Below are 20,824 nucleotides of genomic sequence, written 5' to 3' on the forward strand. Positions count from 1 at the left end.
TAATTGCGTCATGTATTTCTTGCGGGTGGACTTCTACGACAAATTCATTTTAGATCGTAAGTCATTTATATTTTTTTAATGAAACTTCTGTAAAATATGTCCTGGCTTCTGTAAGGGTATTGAAACTAGATTTTAGGCAAAAATAAGGACAATTAGAAAAATAAATTATTTAATTTTTTGATTAGTTTCTAGATGAACACACTTATGAATATAAATATTTCTTTCATTTATAATTTGACCGAAAGGATAATTCTTTTACTAAATTAATGATTCAAAAAATAAAATAATTTTTCATTTGTTTTTAGAAGAGCGTGTTATGTGATTTTATTTGATTAAATTTCTTTAAGCGTTCGTTTTCTACGATTTCATTTCTTAAGTTAACTTTTTTTTATATTTATTTAAGCGTTTTTTTAGAGAGGCTTCTAATACATATCTTATTATATGATTTTTGTAAATTTTTTTCTTCTTTTTATTTTTTATTTGGTTTTATATATATATTGATGATTAGTTGTTAGGTGTATATGATTTTATTACAAATTTTATTGTTCACAATTCCCATTCAATTTTATAAATTTTTTTTTATTTATTATTGATAATTTTTTCTTCTTTTTTTTTCTTGTTAAACTAATATAAATATATTTTATATTATCACACCGATTCTCTTTATTATTAATTATTATTTTATCTTCTTCTTATTCTTGTTCTTCATTTTTATATCAAATATACATTAGATAAACATTTAGCTTCTTAACACATTTGACACACTAATTTATTTAAGGTCATTTAAATGATATTTCATTATTATACCGACGACTGTTTAAGACATAATTGTATTCTCTCTTCTTGTTCTTTTTGGTTATTTTCTTTATTTATTTATTTTTTCATCTGTCGGTTTATTTCTTTTTTAATTTTAACCTAATTCTCTAAAATATTGTTTACTTTAAGCAAATCTAATATCAACCGTGAATTTAATTCTATTAGAAGCAGCTTCATCTATACTTTTCATTTTGGTATTTGATATGTGTATTTGACGTAGGCCGAATAACGATATGTGTGTGAAGAGTGTTCATATTCTTTAACTTTTTCTTTCATAAAACTTTTAAAGTGCTCGCATTACAATTCGATCGATTTGCGTTCATAAGTTGAGTGAAAGCTTTCAAAGCAAATAAGTACTAGTGAATGCACTTATTATAATGCCAGAGTTTTACGGGATGTAAATGTTTTTTTTAACTGAACCTGTTCCTGACAGGGAAAGGGGTAGGATTGGGGACAGATTTGTTTTGTTGTGGACATTTTTATTTTAAATTTTGGGTAGGGGCCGGTAACTTTTTTCAGTCGAGATTTTGTTTTAGATTTCGGACACAGATTGACCGGTTTTTAGAGTTTGGACACTCAAACTTTCAGAAGAGAATGGGCAGTGAAAAATGAATGTCTGCACAACGTTAAACTCTGCAAATCTGATTGAAACTGCTCAAATATTTGCTTTGAAAGTTTACCAAGTCAAAACGGAATCATAAAATCGATCTACGGGTTATTTTACTACGACTTTAAGTTTCAAATTTATTTTGCAACATCTGCTGGATGTCTTCAAACCAAAAAGAATTTCATTTTATTCTGTATAATTTTTCCATTGATAATTTCGAAACCAATTTTTTTTTGCGAAGACAATCATAATTATCATAATTAATCCAATTAATAACAAAATCAACAAAATCGGTTTGCTGACGTGGGATATACCTTTAATTTGACGTCAAACTTTTTACAATGGTATTCGAAGAGCACTGACCGATCTAATCTATATCTATTTAACAATGATATACCGAGATTAGTCGGGTAGTGTGACACGAGAAAAACTGCATTTGAACCATTTCCATTAGAAGTTAAACGAAATGTAACAACAAATATTTGTAGATTCTTGTACACCCTTTGTAACATTCGAAAGCACGTTCGATGCTATGAAAGAATCTATGAAATTGTAATTATAAGGACTGTGTAAATAGAAACAATCGCCTTGGCACGTAGTAAGTGATGTCGGTCATAATTCAAAACAGTTCGATTGTTTGGACGTATTTGCTGTCTGTCTGTTTACTTTCACTTTACTAGTCTTGTTTCTTTATTTCGAAAGCCGGTTCTAACCGGAAGTGACATTTCGTTGCGATAAAAATATCTCTTACTTAAAGAAATTTGTTACCTGAGAGCCAGTGCAATGAAAACCAAAATATATAAATCTTAGTGTGACATAATTCTGGTGTATACTTTGGATTTAACAGCCACTTACGACTCTCAAAAATAAACCAAACCAGAAATGATTTTTTTCTCGTTATCTCTACGAAGTAGCTGTACATTAAAATTGGTTTGGTTTTGTGTGTATATTGCGAGTTCGATCATAAAGTTAAACTATGGAAAGTTAGGCGAATAAAATGAATAACCAGTTATGGTAATGCGCCGATAATACTAATATTATTTTTGTCACTTATTGAGTGGTCGAGTATTGAATTGAACTGTATTCGATTTTACCATGGGAAATTTACACGGACGAGACCCTCTAATGTTCCATTTTTACATTGAAAATGAATGAGAAAACAAACTTAAACGGTGCAGCCAAAAGTTTTCAACGAGAAACTATACTTTGATCATTGTAGTGAATGTTCTCGACCCGTACGAAGAATTAGAGTTAGTGGCTGCGTGTGGCCTATTACTTGCAATTTGAAACAAAGAGTTCGAAGATTGGATTCAAATATTACTACCGGGTATGGAAAAATTGGATGTCTGACAACGCGACAAATAGATCAGTTTACCGGCGGATAACTGGTGGATCAGAGCTTACTACTGCGATTTTTCATACTGAAAATTACGAAAAATTCAGAATTTTTCCGAATTTTCGGAACTTTTTCCGAATTTTTTTGGAACTTTTTCCAAATTTTTCGGAACTTTTTTCCGATTTTTTTCGGAATTACCAGACCTAAAATTCCCTGCTGTTGATTGTAAAACGACATCGGTGTAGTGCCTTCGTATTGGTCAACCATTTCGAGACAAAAACGATAGCAGGTGAAATTACTAAGGTTTCTAAGAATGACTTTTGGAAACGTTTTACCAGAGTCTAGATAGAGATTAGAGTCCTAGATTCTATTTCGAAAAGGTTTTGTCAATTATGTTGTTGATGACAATGTAATTTCAATCCCTTTCCAAATGTAATGATGGTTTTTTGAATCCACCTAATTTTGCCGCAATTCGGTACGTACGGGTCTCCAATCGCCTTCAAAGCATATGAAAAAAAAAATTAGATCCATCGGTGCTGGCTCAAGAAATTCAAGGTAATCAGTTTAGGTCTTTTGCTCTTTTTTTCACAACGACTATAATGGATACCAAAGACGCCAAATTGTCTGATTAAAAAATAATATTTTTTTTGTTGTATAAGAACGGTTAGGTATTAGAGTATCGGCTGTGGTGACTCATAATTGTAATACCATTTGGATTATACTCAATAAAATCCCAAAAATTAAATGACTAATGAACTAAATTCATCATTTGGATTTTAAATGGTTTTATTGGTAAAACTGATTGGTATGGAAAATGATGGTTAATGATCATCTCAGTGTAACGAATTAAAACGAATTTTTATTGATCGATCATTTTTGAATTTTGCTTGCACGTGAAGATTCCTTTTTTCTATCCCAATTTTGTTTTCATTCATTTTGTGTTCTTCGTCTTTGATTTTGTTCTTTAGTTTTTATAAAAAAATTTATTTAAAAATTTATTTAGATTACATCCAGAATTTGTGTATATTAAAAATGTTTCGTCTTCTTTTTGGTTTAGTCAAATATTTTTTTTTTCTCATATAAAAAAAGTTCTATGAAGATTTTCATTCGATAGGCACTAATGCTAATGCATACAGACAAGATAAATTGTGTGTATTATACGTTTAACAACCATAATCGTTTAAAGCGTATGCAAGTGAGAAATAAATTATGTCTGGGATGAGATGTTTAGGTATACAGTGTGGGTGACATAATAGGTGTTTCGGTTTAACTAAGAAAAAGTGTGAATCAAGCTTTTGTTGGCGGTAGTATACGCATGGTACGCTAGTGTTTTATCAATAAAATTTCGATTTTTAAAAGAATTTTCTTTTGGATGTTTTGTTACTGAGCTACTGAACTAATTTTTTGTTTCCAAGACGTCGTCGGTCTGAAAGTTTGTCAGACAGAATCACCGATTTAAACAGAATTAACATAGAGACGCTAATTTATTCTTAGGAGTCTCTTTACGTAGGGTTGACTTTGGTCTTTTCCGCAGCAAGCATCTGAACTTAATCGAATAAAGACAAACGTATAACCATGTTCAAGAAACTCAATCGGAGAAATACAATTGTTGAGTCTATTTGACTTTGACAAAAGTAAGGAATATTTGAAAAGTGATAATCAAAGTCCATATCTGCAATGACTATTTACTATAGTACCGGTAAACAGATCGTCGTTCCTGTTTACTCTTTTTAAAAGTGACTCCTTAGTTCCTTTTTTTAGAATGTTTTGAGACTCTGTGCCGCTTCGACTTTAGCTACTCATCAAAATCGAATAAAAATTGCGAAAATTCGTATTTTATACATAACGAAATTCATTGAACATGGAACAACTGGAAAAAATTCAGTTTTGTGGTCACTTTTGGTAGGGAAGTTCTGCACTCTAGTGTTCTCATCGAATTGATCAGATCACTACTTCCGGAGAGGAGTAAATAAATGCATTTCACCAAACTCAACTCATTTTTAAAAATAGAAACGAGGTGGGTGTATGAGTGTTTCAGCTCCGTGTATGATTGTGTATGGCCATGTTACGAGAGAACTACCCTTAACAGGTCGAACGAAAAAAAAAAAATAACCAAAATTCTTATCACTGAGTAACAAAAAATCAGAATTAAAAACGATGTTAATCACTCGATCGATAACATATCAGCGATATAATATGGTATAGTACGGTGTCGATGTTAAGTAAAAGTCGAAATTTAAATATTGATGAGCGGCATTTTAGGGATACGGGATAGTAACGAACGAAAGAAAAGTAAAATCGAAAAAAATTTGTGTTTTCTGATTCTGTGTATCTTCTATGCTATATGCAATGTTCGGTTTTTTCTTTAAATCTCATTCAATAAGTTTCAGTTGTGCAATCTAAGTTTATATCAGTAAAAAATAGTTTTTTTTTATTATAAATAGTCAAGTGTATCATCATCATTCCTTCTCTTGTATATCTAAATAATTGTAGTATCTATATTGTGATAAATAACTTTTCTACGGTCGCTAAAATAGTCGCAATTTACTGTCCTATATATTATATATATTGTAGTCTAAAGAACAATTTCATATAAATTCATTTTATTTTTTTATCTTTAAATTAGTTTTTTTTTTAAATATTTTTTGTTTTCTTTCTTCTTCTTTTTGTTTAAATATATAAATATTTTAGGTATAACATAAAAAATAAAATATTGTGTGATTTTGACGATCGAATTCGTCCATAAGAATAAGTTACAATATTAACAGCATCTACGTTTTATTTCATTTTTTTATTTGTTTTTTTTTTTTAATTTTTCTTTTAATTTATATTTTCAATTTCCATTTATTTTTCTCTCTGTTTTGGTAATAAATAGAATTCATTTTATTGGTTTTTCTTGCACAAGGATAAATGTATGTGTTACACTTTAGTATATTAGTGCGTATAGGTTTTCACGTTTTGTGTGTTAAGCTCTCCTCATTTTTTTAAGTTTCGCTTCTTCCATTTTTTTTTAAATTTTGTAATAAAATACGATTGTAATGTAGGACAATTGTAACCGGAATAGGACCAATTTTGATCATTGAAATTTAAAACCTTACAAAAATTAGCCCAGAAGATAGTTTCGACGTACTCTTATTCGATTGCTTCCGCTGAATTCTATACCTTCTAATGATGTATGCAATGTCGATTCAATTTGCATGACGTATATCTATATTACATCAGGTACAGCACGTGTTCATATGTCACATGTGAAATGGTATGGATTGAAATCGCATACAACTGAACGAAAGGCGATATTGACGTATCATACGAACATGTCGTAATGTTGAATCTCATGTGACGTAGATTAGAAATAGATTTGCATTTATAATGCTGAAAGTTGTAATTTGCTCGCTGTACAAACTTTATATTTTCGTAAAATAAGAAGATTTATGCGATCAGTCACAGTCACAAACATGCATTGATCTCATCGTCGAAACAATACTTTCAGAATTTCAATTCTCCGAATTCTTACACTTACATCCTGCCGTCCTCATATTTCGTTCAACGAGTGAAAACTTAGGTCCGTTCGATTTGGTATTGTGAGACAGAGTCGCATGTGAGTATCGAAAAGGTAGAAAAGTATCAATCTATTTCTTCATTTGTTAAATAATTACGTGAATTTCGAATTAAAACCCGACCAACATATTTTTATATCGCTTTAATTCAGCTTTGTGAGGACGACGTCCTTCGATAAACTTCTTGACTAACTTCGTGGAATTTATGAAAATGTTTTGAATTTTAAGAAGAAACCAAAACAATTGTAGGAACCGGAATAACACAAAGAGCCCATTTTGTATACAATCAAAACCAAATTGCACACAAAAACACAAAATTATCCTCGTCGATCATTGGTTTTCCGTTTCGGTTGCACAGGAGTTATGTCCCGAGACAGTTTGTGTACAAAAAAGCGAGCATTGTATGCATTATATTTGTGTGTTTTTAGGTCAACATTTAAAAATTTAGTTCAAAATCATTCAATTCTAAGTTTACAAAAAAATTTAACGAAAATCGAAACTGAGTTTTGCTATGGACAACAAATTTAGGTCTTTTGGAAATATTTTTTTTAATTTTTCATTTACAGAATTCTTCTTTTTCATTTTTTTAATTCAATTTTTTTACATCAGTTTCTAAAAAAAACTTGCAAATTCATACAAAAAAAAAACTCTTTGCACTTTTCACCCAATAATTTTTCTTTTAATTTTTCAAACGATATGCACACATAATTTGAGTATAAACATTCTTAAAAAAATTTCTAAAAAATTGTTTCGCCAATAAAAATGTTTCGATTTTTTATCCCTAAATAGAATCAGATTCGCTTTTCTAAAATTAGCAAGACTCTAACACTTAAATTTCGTCAGATATTTTTCAGTATGGTTCAGTTTGCTGTTCGACAATATCGTTATTTGGTCCGTTCATCAATTGATTTTCATCAAAGTTAATCAAAATTAATCGCGCATCTGCATTTCTATACCAATCGCCACATTATTCGCACAAATTCCATAAAATGTAAATTCGAAATTGTCTGGAATTTCTAAGTACAGTCATAAACATCTAAAAGTGGCGCTAAATTTTTATTAGACCGCTATGTTCCACACATTCGTATATGTGTTTGAGTCACAAAAAACAAGAGTTTGATAACCTGACAACCTCTTTAGAAGTACATGACTGCATCCGACGATATAGGTTATTGTTACACAGAATCATGAACAATCAAACGCTTAGATTGCAAACTCTGCAGTTGTTATTTCCAATGCCAGAAAAGGTTTGTGAGCTTTAGAAAGCTGTTGTGAATTTTGAGCTTTTTTTTAGAAATGTCATTTAAAATATCCATGTGGAGTAAAAAAAGCTTACTTTCCTGGCTATCCCGCCTCGATAAAACGCACATTATTTAATATCGTGTAGGCTGTAATGTGTAGTAGCGATGACAAGTTTTCGCTTTAGTTTCTTCAATCAAAACACCGCAGTTTCTTGCGTTCTCGCGGATGTCATTGGTATGTTCTGCGGAATGAACTTTAACTTAATCGAAATGCATCATTGCCAAACGAATTATGCCCTCCAACAAATGGCAATCAAAACTGAAAAATATTTAACAAAAAGAAAAAGAAAACTAAACAAAATTTTCGAAATATTTAAAACTAACTGAAATTTTCATTTTTTTTTTGTTTTTGTTTTGTTTAATTCGTTTAGAATTCCTCTACATTTTTCTGTTACAATAAACAACATCTAACATTGCTTTCGCAAAACATAAAATTTTTCTTTATAGATTTTCTCTTTTTGTTTATATATTAAAGCTTTCCTAAATATTCTTTTTTTTTCTTTCGTTAAAATAGAGTTTACATTATTTTTATATAAGATATGCGTTTTATATTTTGGTTTGTTGCTTCCATCAAAATAACAAAAATATTTCTTTTTTATTCTTTTCGTTATTTTAACCGTTATACAGTGTAGGTACATTCAAAAATTGTCAATAAATTTTTTTTTGTATTGAAAAATAATACTTTTAATGCAATATAAATGTTTGTTCATCATTTGCAATCATCAAACATAATAATATCAACTACTATTTTAGGTGCGTTAGTCTATTATTATGTCTCTTCATCATAATATTTCTCATTTCTATTTTTTTTATATAATTCTGCTCTTCCAATTTTCTCATTTATCCTTCTTTTTAAATAAAATTTACTTTAACTATTTTTATTTCATTTTTTTTCGTGTAAATTGATATGTGTTTACATCCCTGTTAATAGGTGTGTAGCTAGCAATAGAACTAGCATTGCAATACTCATAGATGGGGCGGATATGTGTGTTGAAGTCGAAGTTCTGCTGCTATCTTCTAAATTCATGCATGGCAAATTCTGGGGCTCTGAAATTGTTTTGTTTGTTTATTTATTTTCTTTTGATCCGCACAAAGAAATTAATTCGATTTCAATGAATTTCATATTATAATAAACTGTATTATCTTGGCCTTTCATGTGTTTGTTATGTAGTAGAATGTAAATTTAAATAATTGAAGTAAAAGATTTTTCATATGTGCAGTGTGATTAACCTTATTTTCTTCACTCAAAAGACCATGAGAAAATGACGCTTTATTTGATGACAGTTTGGGATAATTTTTACCGTCTTATTTGACAGCGAGAAAATTTAAATCTTGTCACTCAATCTTTCACAATTGAAAATTTTTCTGTGATAAATTGAGGAGAGGAGAGAAATGAACCGATATGAACCGTCTTTTTTTTGAAATGTCTTATTGTGACGCTTAGTGCATAACTCTCCTCAATTGATGTGTATGTTTTGTGGAGGAAAACGGTAAATTACCACTCATCTGAAAAACATTGTGTTCACCTCTGGAAGAAAATGGGGAATTCCAACTCGATCGATTCGCGGCCCTCATTCCGCTTTGAAGAAAAATATTTTGGTCAAAATAAGTAACCGATTCGATAATTGTATACAGTTTACCATCTGCGCCTTAAGGATCATGTACATTATTTGAGTTGACATTAGAAATGCGAATGCTAACAAAAGTGGACACTTAAAAATATCGCCTACATTTTGGGCACTATGACAGTAATACTTATGCAGCGATATGTAAAGTTCTGAACTGAATCTTTGTGTCTCAAATTTTTTTGGACCGAACCTCCAACTTTAAACCTATCTTTACTGAAGTACATCAACTCAATAACCAAATGATTATTCACTCTAATTCTAAGTGTTTTTTTTCAGTTGCAGTTACAGAAGTTCATCAATGTTGCTAGCTCTCATTTCCAAAATTCATTATTTCATGTAAGGAATACTGTCGTGGTAAGTCAAAAAGTTATAATTTGTTTTTAGCTGACATTCGTGGAGTAGTCTTCATTTATAATTCATGTCATGCATTCCAGAGCTCAGATGTTACAATTCTGACCATTTTTTATAACTCTTTATATTTTAGGAAAATTTGATTGTGTTTTCATTAGTTTCTCCCAAATTTTCTATGCGTTTTCTGAAGAGTGTAACGCATTAAACAGCTGAAGCAAATCACGTCTCACTTTCATTTTCGTTTTGGTCATCATATCAACCAGACCTGACCTGACCTTTCGTCGCAAGCCTTAGGAACGACCAAAGAAAGCAAACACCTTAAATGGTAACCTTACTGTTTGGTATCATTGGAGATTAGGGTTACATACTAAGCACACTGAAATCACTATTTCTCTAAATGTCTCCTTACGACAACTCCTCTAATCAACTTCGCAGAAAGACAAGCAATAGTCTGCAAACTGAACGTTATGAAAGGGAAGAACAAAACAAATAAAACAAAATTGTTAATAAATTTGTGAAATTATGAGTAATTTATTCAAAATAAACCAAAAATTACAATTTAAAGCAAATTCAAATAAATTCAAAACAGGGAACGAGAGATTCAAATTAATATTAATACGTTCCTTGGGATCTGGAATGCAAATCTTAAATGAAACGAGAAAAAAGCAGTAAAATAAATAAATTAAAAAATTAGCAGGCAGCAACAACAACAACAAAAAAATTAAGTTTGTGGAAATAAAATTTTCTTGCCATAAACGGTTTTATTAATCTTTTGTATAACCGGTTTTGTTCTGTTCAGTTTGCATCTCGACGTTTGGTTTCGTTTCGAATTTCCTATTCGCGCGACACAAAATGATAAGAGCCACACATTTCAGACAAAAAAAAAAGAAAGAAAAAAATGCTCAGAAACTCATTGAAATTGAAAATATTTTCCATTTCTTGTTCATATTACCTGCCCACGTTCGTAGTCGCGGTAGATAGTCATTCCAAAATGCACAGGCAGTTGCCATCGGTCCTTTTCCCAGTTTGTCAGCTTTCTGCTTTTCATCACCTTTCGAACCTTCGTCTTATTTGGTTATTATTTTGTTATTTATTTACAGCTAACATCAAAGTATAATTTTACGACAATTTTGTATTTATTAGCGATTTATTGATCGTTTAAATGGAAGCGCAACACTTCATTATATATATACCAAGTACGTGGTCTTCCTTTTACGATTTGAATGAGTTCTGTTAATTAATTTTCAATTACATGACAGCGCAATATAAAACCACTATTTGAAACACAGTGCTCCATATAAATCGATCGTTTCATCGCCAATAAATTCACTACATCTAATTCATCGTTTTTACGATAAATCACCTACCTTCAGCGTTAAAAATATAATAAACGGGATTCTCTTTCGAATATTCAGGCCATGTCTCGCCCTCAGGTGCCGGATTGCTGAAATTTGATGTGTAATGTTTAGCTTTACGTGAATGGTATAAAATGAGCTTTTGAATGGTTAAAAGTGAGCTTTTGAATGGTTAAAATTGAGCTTTACATTGTCGAATGGTATAAAGTGAGCTTTTTGATTGTCGAATTGATATTTTGCAAAGCTTTTGATTGAGTTATGAAGAATGTTACCGTAAATTATTGTAGAAACGGAATTATATATCCAAATAATGGAAAAATTAACCAAAAAGAAAAGAATTTGTTCAAGCGGAAAGCACACGAGCAATTCTAATTTATTGATTCTAGCAATTGCCATCATGTAACCTGTACAGAACTAAACTTTTCTCGGCATTAAAAACTAGTTTAAGATATCTATTCGTATTAATCTTTAAAATTAATTTATTCGTTCACTTTTATTTGGGTGATTTACATTTAAGTTTGCTGGACACTTGAGTGCGACTCTTCGGGATCACGAATCCAGAAGTTTCAACGGATTATTGAATTGAACGATAAAAATGAAGAAAAAAGAAAATGTTGCACGCGTTTCAGTGTGTATTATAGATGTGTATACAGATTATTAAATGTTTAAACGACTGAAGGTAGTCTTCAATTTCTGATCGCGTGTAAGGAAATGGTATTATCTGCATCATACAGAATGTACACATTTTTAGGCACAGTATTAGCACAACAATCGTAGTTCGGGTACACGTTTTTCGGTTAAATGGTTTCACGGTAACAACACGAAACACAACGGTTCGACAATGTAAGGGTAAGTTTTTCGCGTTGACTTTTTTTTTCAAATTACTTTAAACTTGAGATTGACAGTGTTCAAACAGATAAATTAACACAAACGTTTGTAACGAATGCTGGATATGATGAATCCAAAGTATTTTCTTATGTAATTCCCATTTCATCTGAAAAGTTTGGAAAAATTTCACGAAAAGATACAATTTGAAAAGCAGAAACAAATTGAAAATTGTTTGGCACAGTTTCGTGATGGACGAATATCAACGCGCTTTATAAAACGATAATCGATAAAATGGATGAAAATAAATTTTCAAAAAACCAATTTCTTGCTGTTATTACGACCAGCAGTGCCTCGTTATGTTTGTGAATTTTTCATGCACATGATATCGGATCGATTTTTCACGGAACGAGCGGCACTTACCCGGTTCTAGCGAATTCACTAACCGCATGCACCATTCTACGGCTCAACTCTCGTTCGCGTTCTCGATACTGAAGTGATTTATTGATCGGTTGGCCAAATATGTATTCAATTTCATCAGCGTGTAAGACACCCATCCACTCACCCCATAACGATGTACTGGTTCGCTGTATAGAAAAAAAAATAGTTTACATTTTTAAAGAAGAGAATAATAATTTTGTTTCATAGAATTTATTGGATAAAATGAGGTTGCAATGAAAAATTAAAATCGAAATTACAACCGCATTATTCGAATTGAATTCAATTGTTCAGTTACCCAGTATTTTATTCAATAATTTATAACGAAGGGCGAAAGTACAGAAATGCAACGAGAGTGAACTTTATATGCACAAGATCATACTGAGGACTAAGAGTCACTTTCAACAAGGTTAACCAAATAAAGCTCATACCATCCATTGCCACAAAACACAATTATTTGTTTAAGTATCTGTCTTGCATAAGACGGATATAAATAAGTTCATGTACCAAGTGGATGAAAAAAAGAAGAAATTTACTCACTGCTCCCCCGAGAATGGTGTCATTACTTCATTGACCTGAGCGTTAAAACTCATTGCCCGGGGACTTAGTGAATAAAAAAACTTCAGTCCTTGTTTTGATATTTATATTTTGCTTCATGCTCAAGCACTTACGCCGTTTAGGTCTCCGATTACATACGAACAACGGAAGTTTCTTCCACTTCTCATTGTTAAAAAGTAAACGAAAGGCTAAAGAGAGTAGGTGCGATTGCAGCTTTAAGATCCCTTATTTTCCAGAACGTCCAGAGCATGCACAAATCGTTTCATGCCAAAGGGGTCAAAAACAGATTTGATACGCCAATATATTCTATCTAGCAAACAAACTTTGTTTTGACGCTGTCAAATACCACCTTATTTCTTCTCTATATATTTCTTTGCCTAATTTCTAATTTTACATGTTGAATGCAAAGGCTACGTTGCATGTAGTTAGTTTGCTAGAGAAGGTATTGGATTCGCACATCGCGTACAATCATATTGTTTGAAGTCAGCACGACTTGACATTACATATTTTTAGACAGAATTGTTGTGCTTGAATTTCAGTGAATAATTGCGTTGATAGTATTGATAGTATAGTATCTGCATGAAACAGGGTTTTTCGGAGGAAACTATGGAATGCGATGGTGGAACTTGGTTACCCCAAAAAACTTATTCATTTGGCTAGAATGACTCTGTCACATGTGAGAGCCAAGGACAGAATTCGGAAAATCTATCTGATACGTTTGAAGCCTTGGAAGGACTTAGACAAGGCGATGGACGGGCAGCTCTATTCTTCAACATTGTTCTTGAGAAGGCGATAAGAGAGAGCGACGTGGAAACCAGCGGTACAATCTTCAGAAAGTTGAGTCAGTTGTTAGGATATACTGATGACCTAGACTTAATTGGACGGAACATTGACATCGTTAAAGTGAATTTCACGAAAATTGAAGATAGGGGTGCTGAGTACGGTCTCAAGGTCAGTGAGAGAAAACCCAAGTACATACATGACAACTTCATTGTCTGATGGCAGATCAACGGACCATACGCTGGAGGTGAATGGAAAATACTTCGAGACTGTCGACAGCTTTATTTACCTTAGGTCGCTGGTCAATAGTGATAATAGCATCGGAGAGGAAATACGTAGAAGGGTAACGCTTGGTAACAGGAGTTACTACAGTCTTCAAAAACTCATCCGGTCGAAAACACTCAACCGCAACCTTAAGTGCGAATTGCACAGATCGCTGATTCGACCAGTTGTAGTATATGGATTGGAAGCTTGGTGCATGACACAAAGTGACGAAAAGACACTTTTGGTTTTCGAAAGGAGAATTCTTCTATCAATTTTTGGAGGTGTCAATGTGAACGGCAACTTCGTGACCCGAGCTTCATCTATCAATTTGCTCTTCACGTCAAGAGTAGAAGTGATGCTCTGTTAAAGTTAAAGTTTTATGTAATGCTGTGGTGGCTGGAGTGTGACTTCATTAAGACAAGTTAATGATTTTGAATCGGTTAAACTAATGTTTTTCTGTTTTAAAGTTCCATTGCTAGAAGAGTACCTACAAAAGCTCTATGTTATGAATCACTGCCAATAGAAATTAACTCCTCAGAAATAACATGTTAGGAAATTTATGACCAGGCAATGAATCTTGCAGATATAATAATTTCCGAGATCATTACCTGCTGCAGGTACGCGCAGAGCTAAAACAGTATGTATCGTAATGTGTAGATAATCTATTATCTTTTATTACACCTTTCAAAAAATCGGACGCAGCGATTGGGTTTGCAAACCTCAATGCACCCCTGGAAGATCAGTCAATCCTTCATTGACATGAGTTCGAAACAAGGACGTAATCTAGTATTTCTTTGTGCCTATGTTTGTCACATAGGCTATTCTCAGAAGACATGTGAATGTCCCTGACCGATATAATTTAATCCTGCCTTTTATTATACGAGAATAATCAGATTTACACCGCTGTGAAGAGAAGAATTTTTTTTCCCTCTGAAATTCTGAGCAGTTTAATTGTATTTAAAGCAAATTGCATAAATGATTTGCTATTGAAAATTTTCCAGACTCAGATTTCAGAGCGTCATATAAATATATTTATATTTGCGTTATTAGTTTTTATCTGACTTTTTTGCCTCGCTTTTTTTACTATTCCACAATGAATCTAAAATTTATGCTTCGCATTTTCATAAAAAAAAATATGAAGAGAATATAAAAATGTGGAGAAGTTATTTAACGGGCATGTTATATATTTAGCATAAAAAAGTATGCATTTACCGTGAGTGCTCATGCTTAAGTAAAGTAAAGATACGTTGAAAATATACGTTATTAAATAGCGCTATAAAATATGTAAGTACCATTTAATAAAAGGAAAAAAAAATTGCTGAAAGCATAAACATTAATATAAACTGGTGGTTGATGGTGATGTTACGTAAACTTTCGCATGATTTGCTGAGTTTATTTTATTGTTGTATGGGTAAGTACTTAACTTGATGTCCTCTAACTCCGATAGTGTGAAGAAATGAGAAAATTGAAACTTAAATGCTTCGTGACGAGAAGAACGCAAAGCAATTGAAGTAAAAGATTTGTTAAATAATAGTAAATGTAACGAAGTCCAGTGGCGGATTAAGTTTTTCTGCGCCCCTGGGCAATGGAAACTTTAGCAACGGTTTTACTTATAGATATTTTTTTCTCAAATTTCATTGCTCGTTACCCATGTATATCTATATCATATACATCTTTTGCCTTGAACTTTTTAGAATAGGATACAGTGTTTAGTAACAACGACAGCTGATCCTTGCAAGACGAGTTTAAATTTTAGAATATTTTAAGCTTAGACTGTCAAAGGAACTTCAGATTATCAGAACACTACTAAAGCGGAGCGAGCGAAATCTTTTCTTAAAATTTTAACTTTTCATTACGTTTGGTTTATTCAATATTTTTGGTTGGCTTGTGATATACCGTAGCTTATAAGATTAAATGTTTGGGGTTGGTTACGAAAACACCTTTCGTTTATTCGTTCTATTCATTCCACACTATTTCATCACTCAATAATTCAAATATTTTTGGCTTGACGCAACCTATGCAATAAAGGCAGAACCAGACGGGAAGTTTTGGTTTGGTCGAAGATAAACTACCCGAAAATTCAAATTTTAACTAAAAACGTGGTAATGGCAACGCCGCATTCGCCGTACAGAACTCGACGTGCCTGGACTGAATTGGTTATTATGGATATCTTGTCGGTGATAACATATTACCCAAATAACAAAGAGTAATATGAGACGCGTTTACTTTCAATTTGGGTTTCAACGGCGAATATGTTTAGAAAGTGTTCTGAGGATGTAAGTTTCAGGTTGTAGATAACGAGAACGAAACGTTGAGCACGGGTAGCGAAAATTGTTCACTCTATCACTCATTTTACGATATGTTTCGGAGAGTACAACACCAATTTTTCACGAGTGAAAGCAACGAATCTCTTTACGATCATATTATTGGTTGGACGTAAACATTGATAGCCAACGGCCTGTTGACGTTTTCATGTTTCCGTTCGTCGCTGATGATGTAATAATCAATTACGAAATGCTCGACAAAAAACGACACATTTCCTTTTTAGTCGCATTTGGAACGAAAAATTGAGAAAATTCCAACCTCGTTTTCACGATCAAGATTCACACCAATTATTGGTATCCTCAATTATTGGTAACATGTAGAATGATATAGAGCGAATAAAACTGTTGAGGATTTTTTTTCCCTTCAGTTGCCTAAAATATTTTCGTTCGATTACTTTCACTTTTCTCACCGCCTCAATTTTCCAGCGCCCTATTTTTGTTTCCAGCGCCAGCACGAGCCACAATTGCCCCGAGGTTAATCCGCCACTGACGAAGCCTGTCGGGAATTTTTAATCTGTTCTTGTTCAACAGTCTAGCTGACAACAACTGCTTATCTTAGGTTTCAGAGTAATAAATAGATCATATTTAGGTAAATTAACCTTTATTTGAGGATTATCATTCTAGAACAGGTGAACGAATGAAGTGGAATACATTAACCAGATGAAATGTGCATTTTTCCAAGTCCAACAGAAATCTTGTTCAAAATAGACTTAATTTTTCAAACCAACAGTTTTTCAACTTTCACAACGTTGTCGCTAGGTGTTGGAAAAAAAATTCTAAAAATTTTTCATTTTCGTTTGTTTATTGTTCTCGAGATCGTTATGGTTGTCTACCATACAACAAGGGTGTTGCGTTTATATTTTGTTAAAGCTTTGAGAGAAATGTCTGCCGCTTTCATTGTGAATTCCGCATGTGTGTTTGGTCACGATAGAAGGAAAAAAACCAACAAATAAAAGAAGAAAAATGTTCATAAATCTGTCAGTCTCATATAAAAATATGAAAAATGCGCTCTATGTTGCTAAAATATAAATGTTCCAACGATAAATGAATGCTTAAATGAAAGCGCAGTAGTAATGGTTGGTAATTTGTGAAAGATTTTGAGACGATTTCTCATATACATGAGACACAGTTTTAGCAACTAAAGACAGGCCACATTCTTCCATGTTTTCTGTGAGTACCCAGGGACGATATTTAACAATTATAACGTCTTACAAAATAATAATGATTAAATCATCAAATCTGTCACTTCTTATGTTTAACGAATTTCAGTGGCGCCAACTTAAATTTTTGAAGGGTGGTGCCCAAAAAATGTTGACCTAAGATTTTACGATACACGAATTTTTCATGTTTTAGAAATATTTATTTTTTAAGGAAAAATGATTTTAGACAAGTTCTACACATACAAAAGTTGACTGTATTTTGATGAACGTACATAGGGTTCCCAGAGGAAAATTTTGAAAAGAGGAAATTTGACAGGGATAAAAAGAGCAAGTCATAGCTGATGGATCTGGCGTATTATTACTGAGCAGTACTTCTCAGGTATTTTCGCCCTTTTTATCAAATTTTCGATGAAACTTCGATGAAACTATAATTACTAAAAAGTGCTATGGAAAATTGCAATCCGAATCATAGCGAATAATGTAGAGAAGCGAAGCGAGCAATTTTTAGCCCCGTACGAAGTACAAAGGGGCTTATAGGATTACGATGCCGTGTGTAATTGATGGAATTCGAAGCAGACGGTAAGGGCAAAGTGTTTGCCTATGTTCATAGATGACGAATCTGCAATAAAAATTTTGTCTGTCCGTCTGTCCGTCTGTCACGTCGATATCTTGAGTAAATCAAATCCGATTTCAAAATTTTTTTTTCCCTGAAAGATAGTCGAAATAGTGAGGCTAAGTTCGAAGATGGGCATATTCGTGAGTTAGGGCCACCTAAGTGATTTAAGGTCTTTTGGTGATATTTATGGCAAAATAAACGATGGAAATAGAAATGACACGGCAAATGATAGGTATTGTCAATACCAATCCAGAAAAAAAAAGTTTTTTTTAAATCGGGTGAGTGGACCGTGAGTTAGGGCCTTAGAAGTGAAATGCTACTAGGGCCCTATGTGTATTTCACATATAACTCGAGTAAATTTCATCCGTTTTTCGTAAGTTTTGTTTCATTTGGAAGGTAATCAAAGGCCGAACAGAATGTAGTTGAAAAAAAAATTAAATTTGGGTCCTCGGACTGAGGCCGATACTAGGGCCCTATGTGTATTTTACATATAACTCGAGCAAATTTCATCCGTTTTTCGTAATTTTTGTTTCATTTGGAAGGTAATCAAAGGCCGAATAGAATGTAGTTGAAAAAAATTTTAAATTTGGGTCCTCGGACTGAGGCCGATACTAGGCCCTTCAAAAAAATAAAATTTTAGGGCAATTTGAAATTTTTGTTTCATTTGAAAGGAACGTCGTACGGGGCTTCGTAATTGCGCTATGCGCAATTTGTAAGATGTACATATTACATAATAATTTTACTTTAACTACATTAACCGGCGCAATAGGCTTACGGTCAAAGTAGGGTGACAGACGCACTAGGGTCACGTACGCAATAGATATACGGGTTTGTACGGGGCTCAGTCGCAGCAAACGCTCCGACTGTTCTGATGGCTCGTTTTTTTCACAATTTTTAGCGTGCGCTTTGACGTCTGGATAGTTTCTAAAAATAAATTTCAAGAAAGCACTAGAGCTGAACATTGAAAATTTCCAAGAAAGTATACAATTTCGTAATAGTTTTCATGTGAAGTGGTTGCTGATGATTCATTTCAATCATTTTATTATTTTATAAAAGTATCGACAAACATATGGCCGCGCAGCTTCTTGTCGCTGTCAGATTACATATTACAAGCAATTTGCTGCGCATTTTTACTAACAAAGTGTAGTAAACGAATCAATACGAACAATAGATCAGCACATTTGGGCAAAACCATATGGTTCGTAAAGTTCGTGAATATGACGATTTCATACATTTTTGACATTAAATATATGGAAGAAATGTCAAAAGTTCACGAAATTGCCATATGTACGAACTTTACGAACCATAATGGATTACCCATATTTTAAATCCAACCCTCAGTAAATGTACCTCGCAAAGGGCTTAAGCTATTGTTAATTTCTGTTAAAATAAGTATCTAGTCTGGTGTCACAATGCTCGTTTGGATCAATATTACGAGCAAAAAAAAAATTGAAAACAGTTGGGGTGCATCCACAACGCGTCATAAAATCATCAAGACTTTTTTCGCTTCTTACAAAAAATGACGAAAAGGTCAAAGCAATAATTGAATATCATCATGAACTTTCGGGTTACTTAAATTACCTCGAAATAATCCGATCATATTACAGTCTTATATTCGGGAGGTAGGCGTTTCAAATGTTTTTTTTTGCAATATTGGGACATAAGATTCACTTTTCATTACATCCAGCTGATGTGTCAATATGATGAATAATAAAAAACACGGAATATTTTTTGGAGAAAAGTTCTCGCGCCACAAATGCATGTGAGAAACCAATTGTTTGGAACAAATATTCAATTTCTTCTAATAAATAAAACAATCTCCACAAGCTTCGATTATCCCTTATCAAGTAGTATCAACCAGGTCTTGTGATAACAATATGATAACAATCTATCGCGCAAAACTCGGCTTCGCCTCTGCTTGGCAATTTAGCATCTAGTGTGTTATCTTCATACGAAATGTTTGATGGATAAATAACTAATTCATTTTTCATTTCTTTTTACACTTTCATTTCTCTGCGTTTCCACACGTAATAGCTTTTAACGTTTGAGTTTTTCTTTTCTCGCGGTTATAAATTCTTAATCGACTCTGTAATCAACACACGGTTCTAACACAATCTAATGTGTAGGTACACATTAAGATGTTTTATTTCAAAGAAGAAAAATGTTTCTTTTCATAAAACACAAATGAGAAAATATATCAAAATGTGAAAAGGTCAAGTCATTCAAGAGATAAACAAAACAAAAATTTATTACGTTCGAGTTTGACGGGCAAATTGTATTTATTTCTTATTGGCCACTTTTCGGCCCCCATTGCAGTAAATTAAATTCCTTTATAATACAGCATTTTGATGACTATATGCTTTAGATATGGCAGCTAGACGAATACAACAACTGGGTTTTCGTATACACTGATAAAAATCGCGAACAAAAAATGATTTTTGAATCCAGGCGACATTCATAAATTACGTAATTACGTCAATATTTGCCGTGATTTTTTCAGATATCCTCGACCCTAGGATAAAAGTCTATTATAACCCTTCTACTGATGATGTGTTTTATGGATGTGCTCTTAAAATGCCCAGATTTTCTTATAAAATTCATTTTGTCTAAAAAGAAAGACAACCTGGGTTTGAGTCCCTATAACAGTCGTAATAAATGTAAGTGTTTCGGAGATGCTCTGTAGCAAGAAAAACACGGAACCTTAGAATGGTATTTTATCAAAAATATGAGTCCGCCATTTCGTAATGGATTTTTGACCTGGAAAGTGACCGACACAAGAACCAGTGCAACAAGAAAATTTAACTGGTTCGTAGCAATAGTATACGCAAAACGACCTCGAACTACGTTCAGCAATGTGAAATGTAGGACTGACGATCAAAACGTGGTACATTAGAATATGAGATCTCGA

The 20,824-nt window shown here is 32.7% G+C and overlaps 1 protein-coding gene across 1 annotated transcript in view; it reads right to left on the bottom strand.

Annotated features, from left to right (window-relative positions):
- Positions 1 to 708: 708 nt before the first annotated feature.
- LOC119069722 (acetylcholinesterase) overlaps positions 709 to 20,824 on the bottom strand; it is a 29,008-nt gene continuing 8,892 nt past the window's right edge. Inside the window, exons 3-6 of the mRNA XM_037173847.1 lie at positions 12,200 to 12,363; positions 10,964 to 11,040; positions 10,549 to 10,662; positions 709 to 8,664 (exon numbers count right to left, since the gene is read on the bottom strand). Of these exons, the coding sequence (XP_037029742.1) occupies positions 8,531 to 8,664; positions 10,549 to 10,662; positions 10,964 to 11,040; positions 12,200 to 12,363 (489 nt within the window). The 3' untranslated portion in view covers positions 709 to 8,530. The remainder of the gene's footprint in view (positions 8,665 to 10,548; positions 10,663 to 10,963; positions 11,041 to 12,199; positions 12,364 to 20,824) is intronic.

The sequence above is a fragment of the Bradysia coprophila genome (assembly GCF_014529535.1).
Source record: "Bradysia coprophila strain Holo2 chromosome X unlocalized genomic scaffold, BU_Bcop_v1 contig_39, whole genome shotgun sequence".
NCBI classification, from domain to species: Eukaryota; Metazoa; Arthropoda; class Insecta; order Diptera; family Sciaridae; genus Bradysia; species Bradysia coprophila.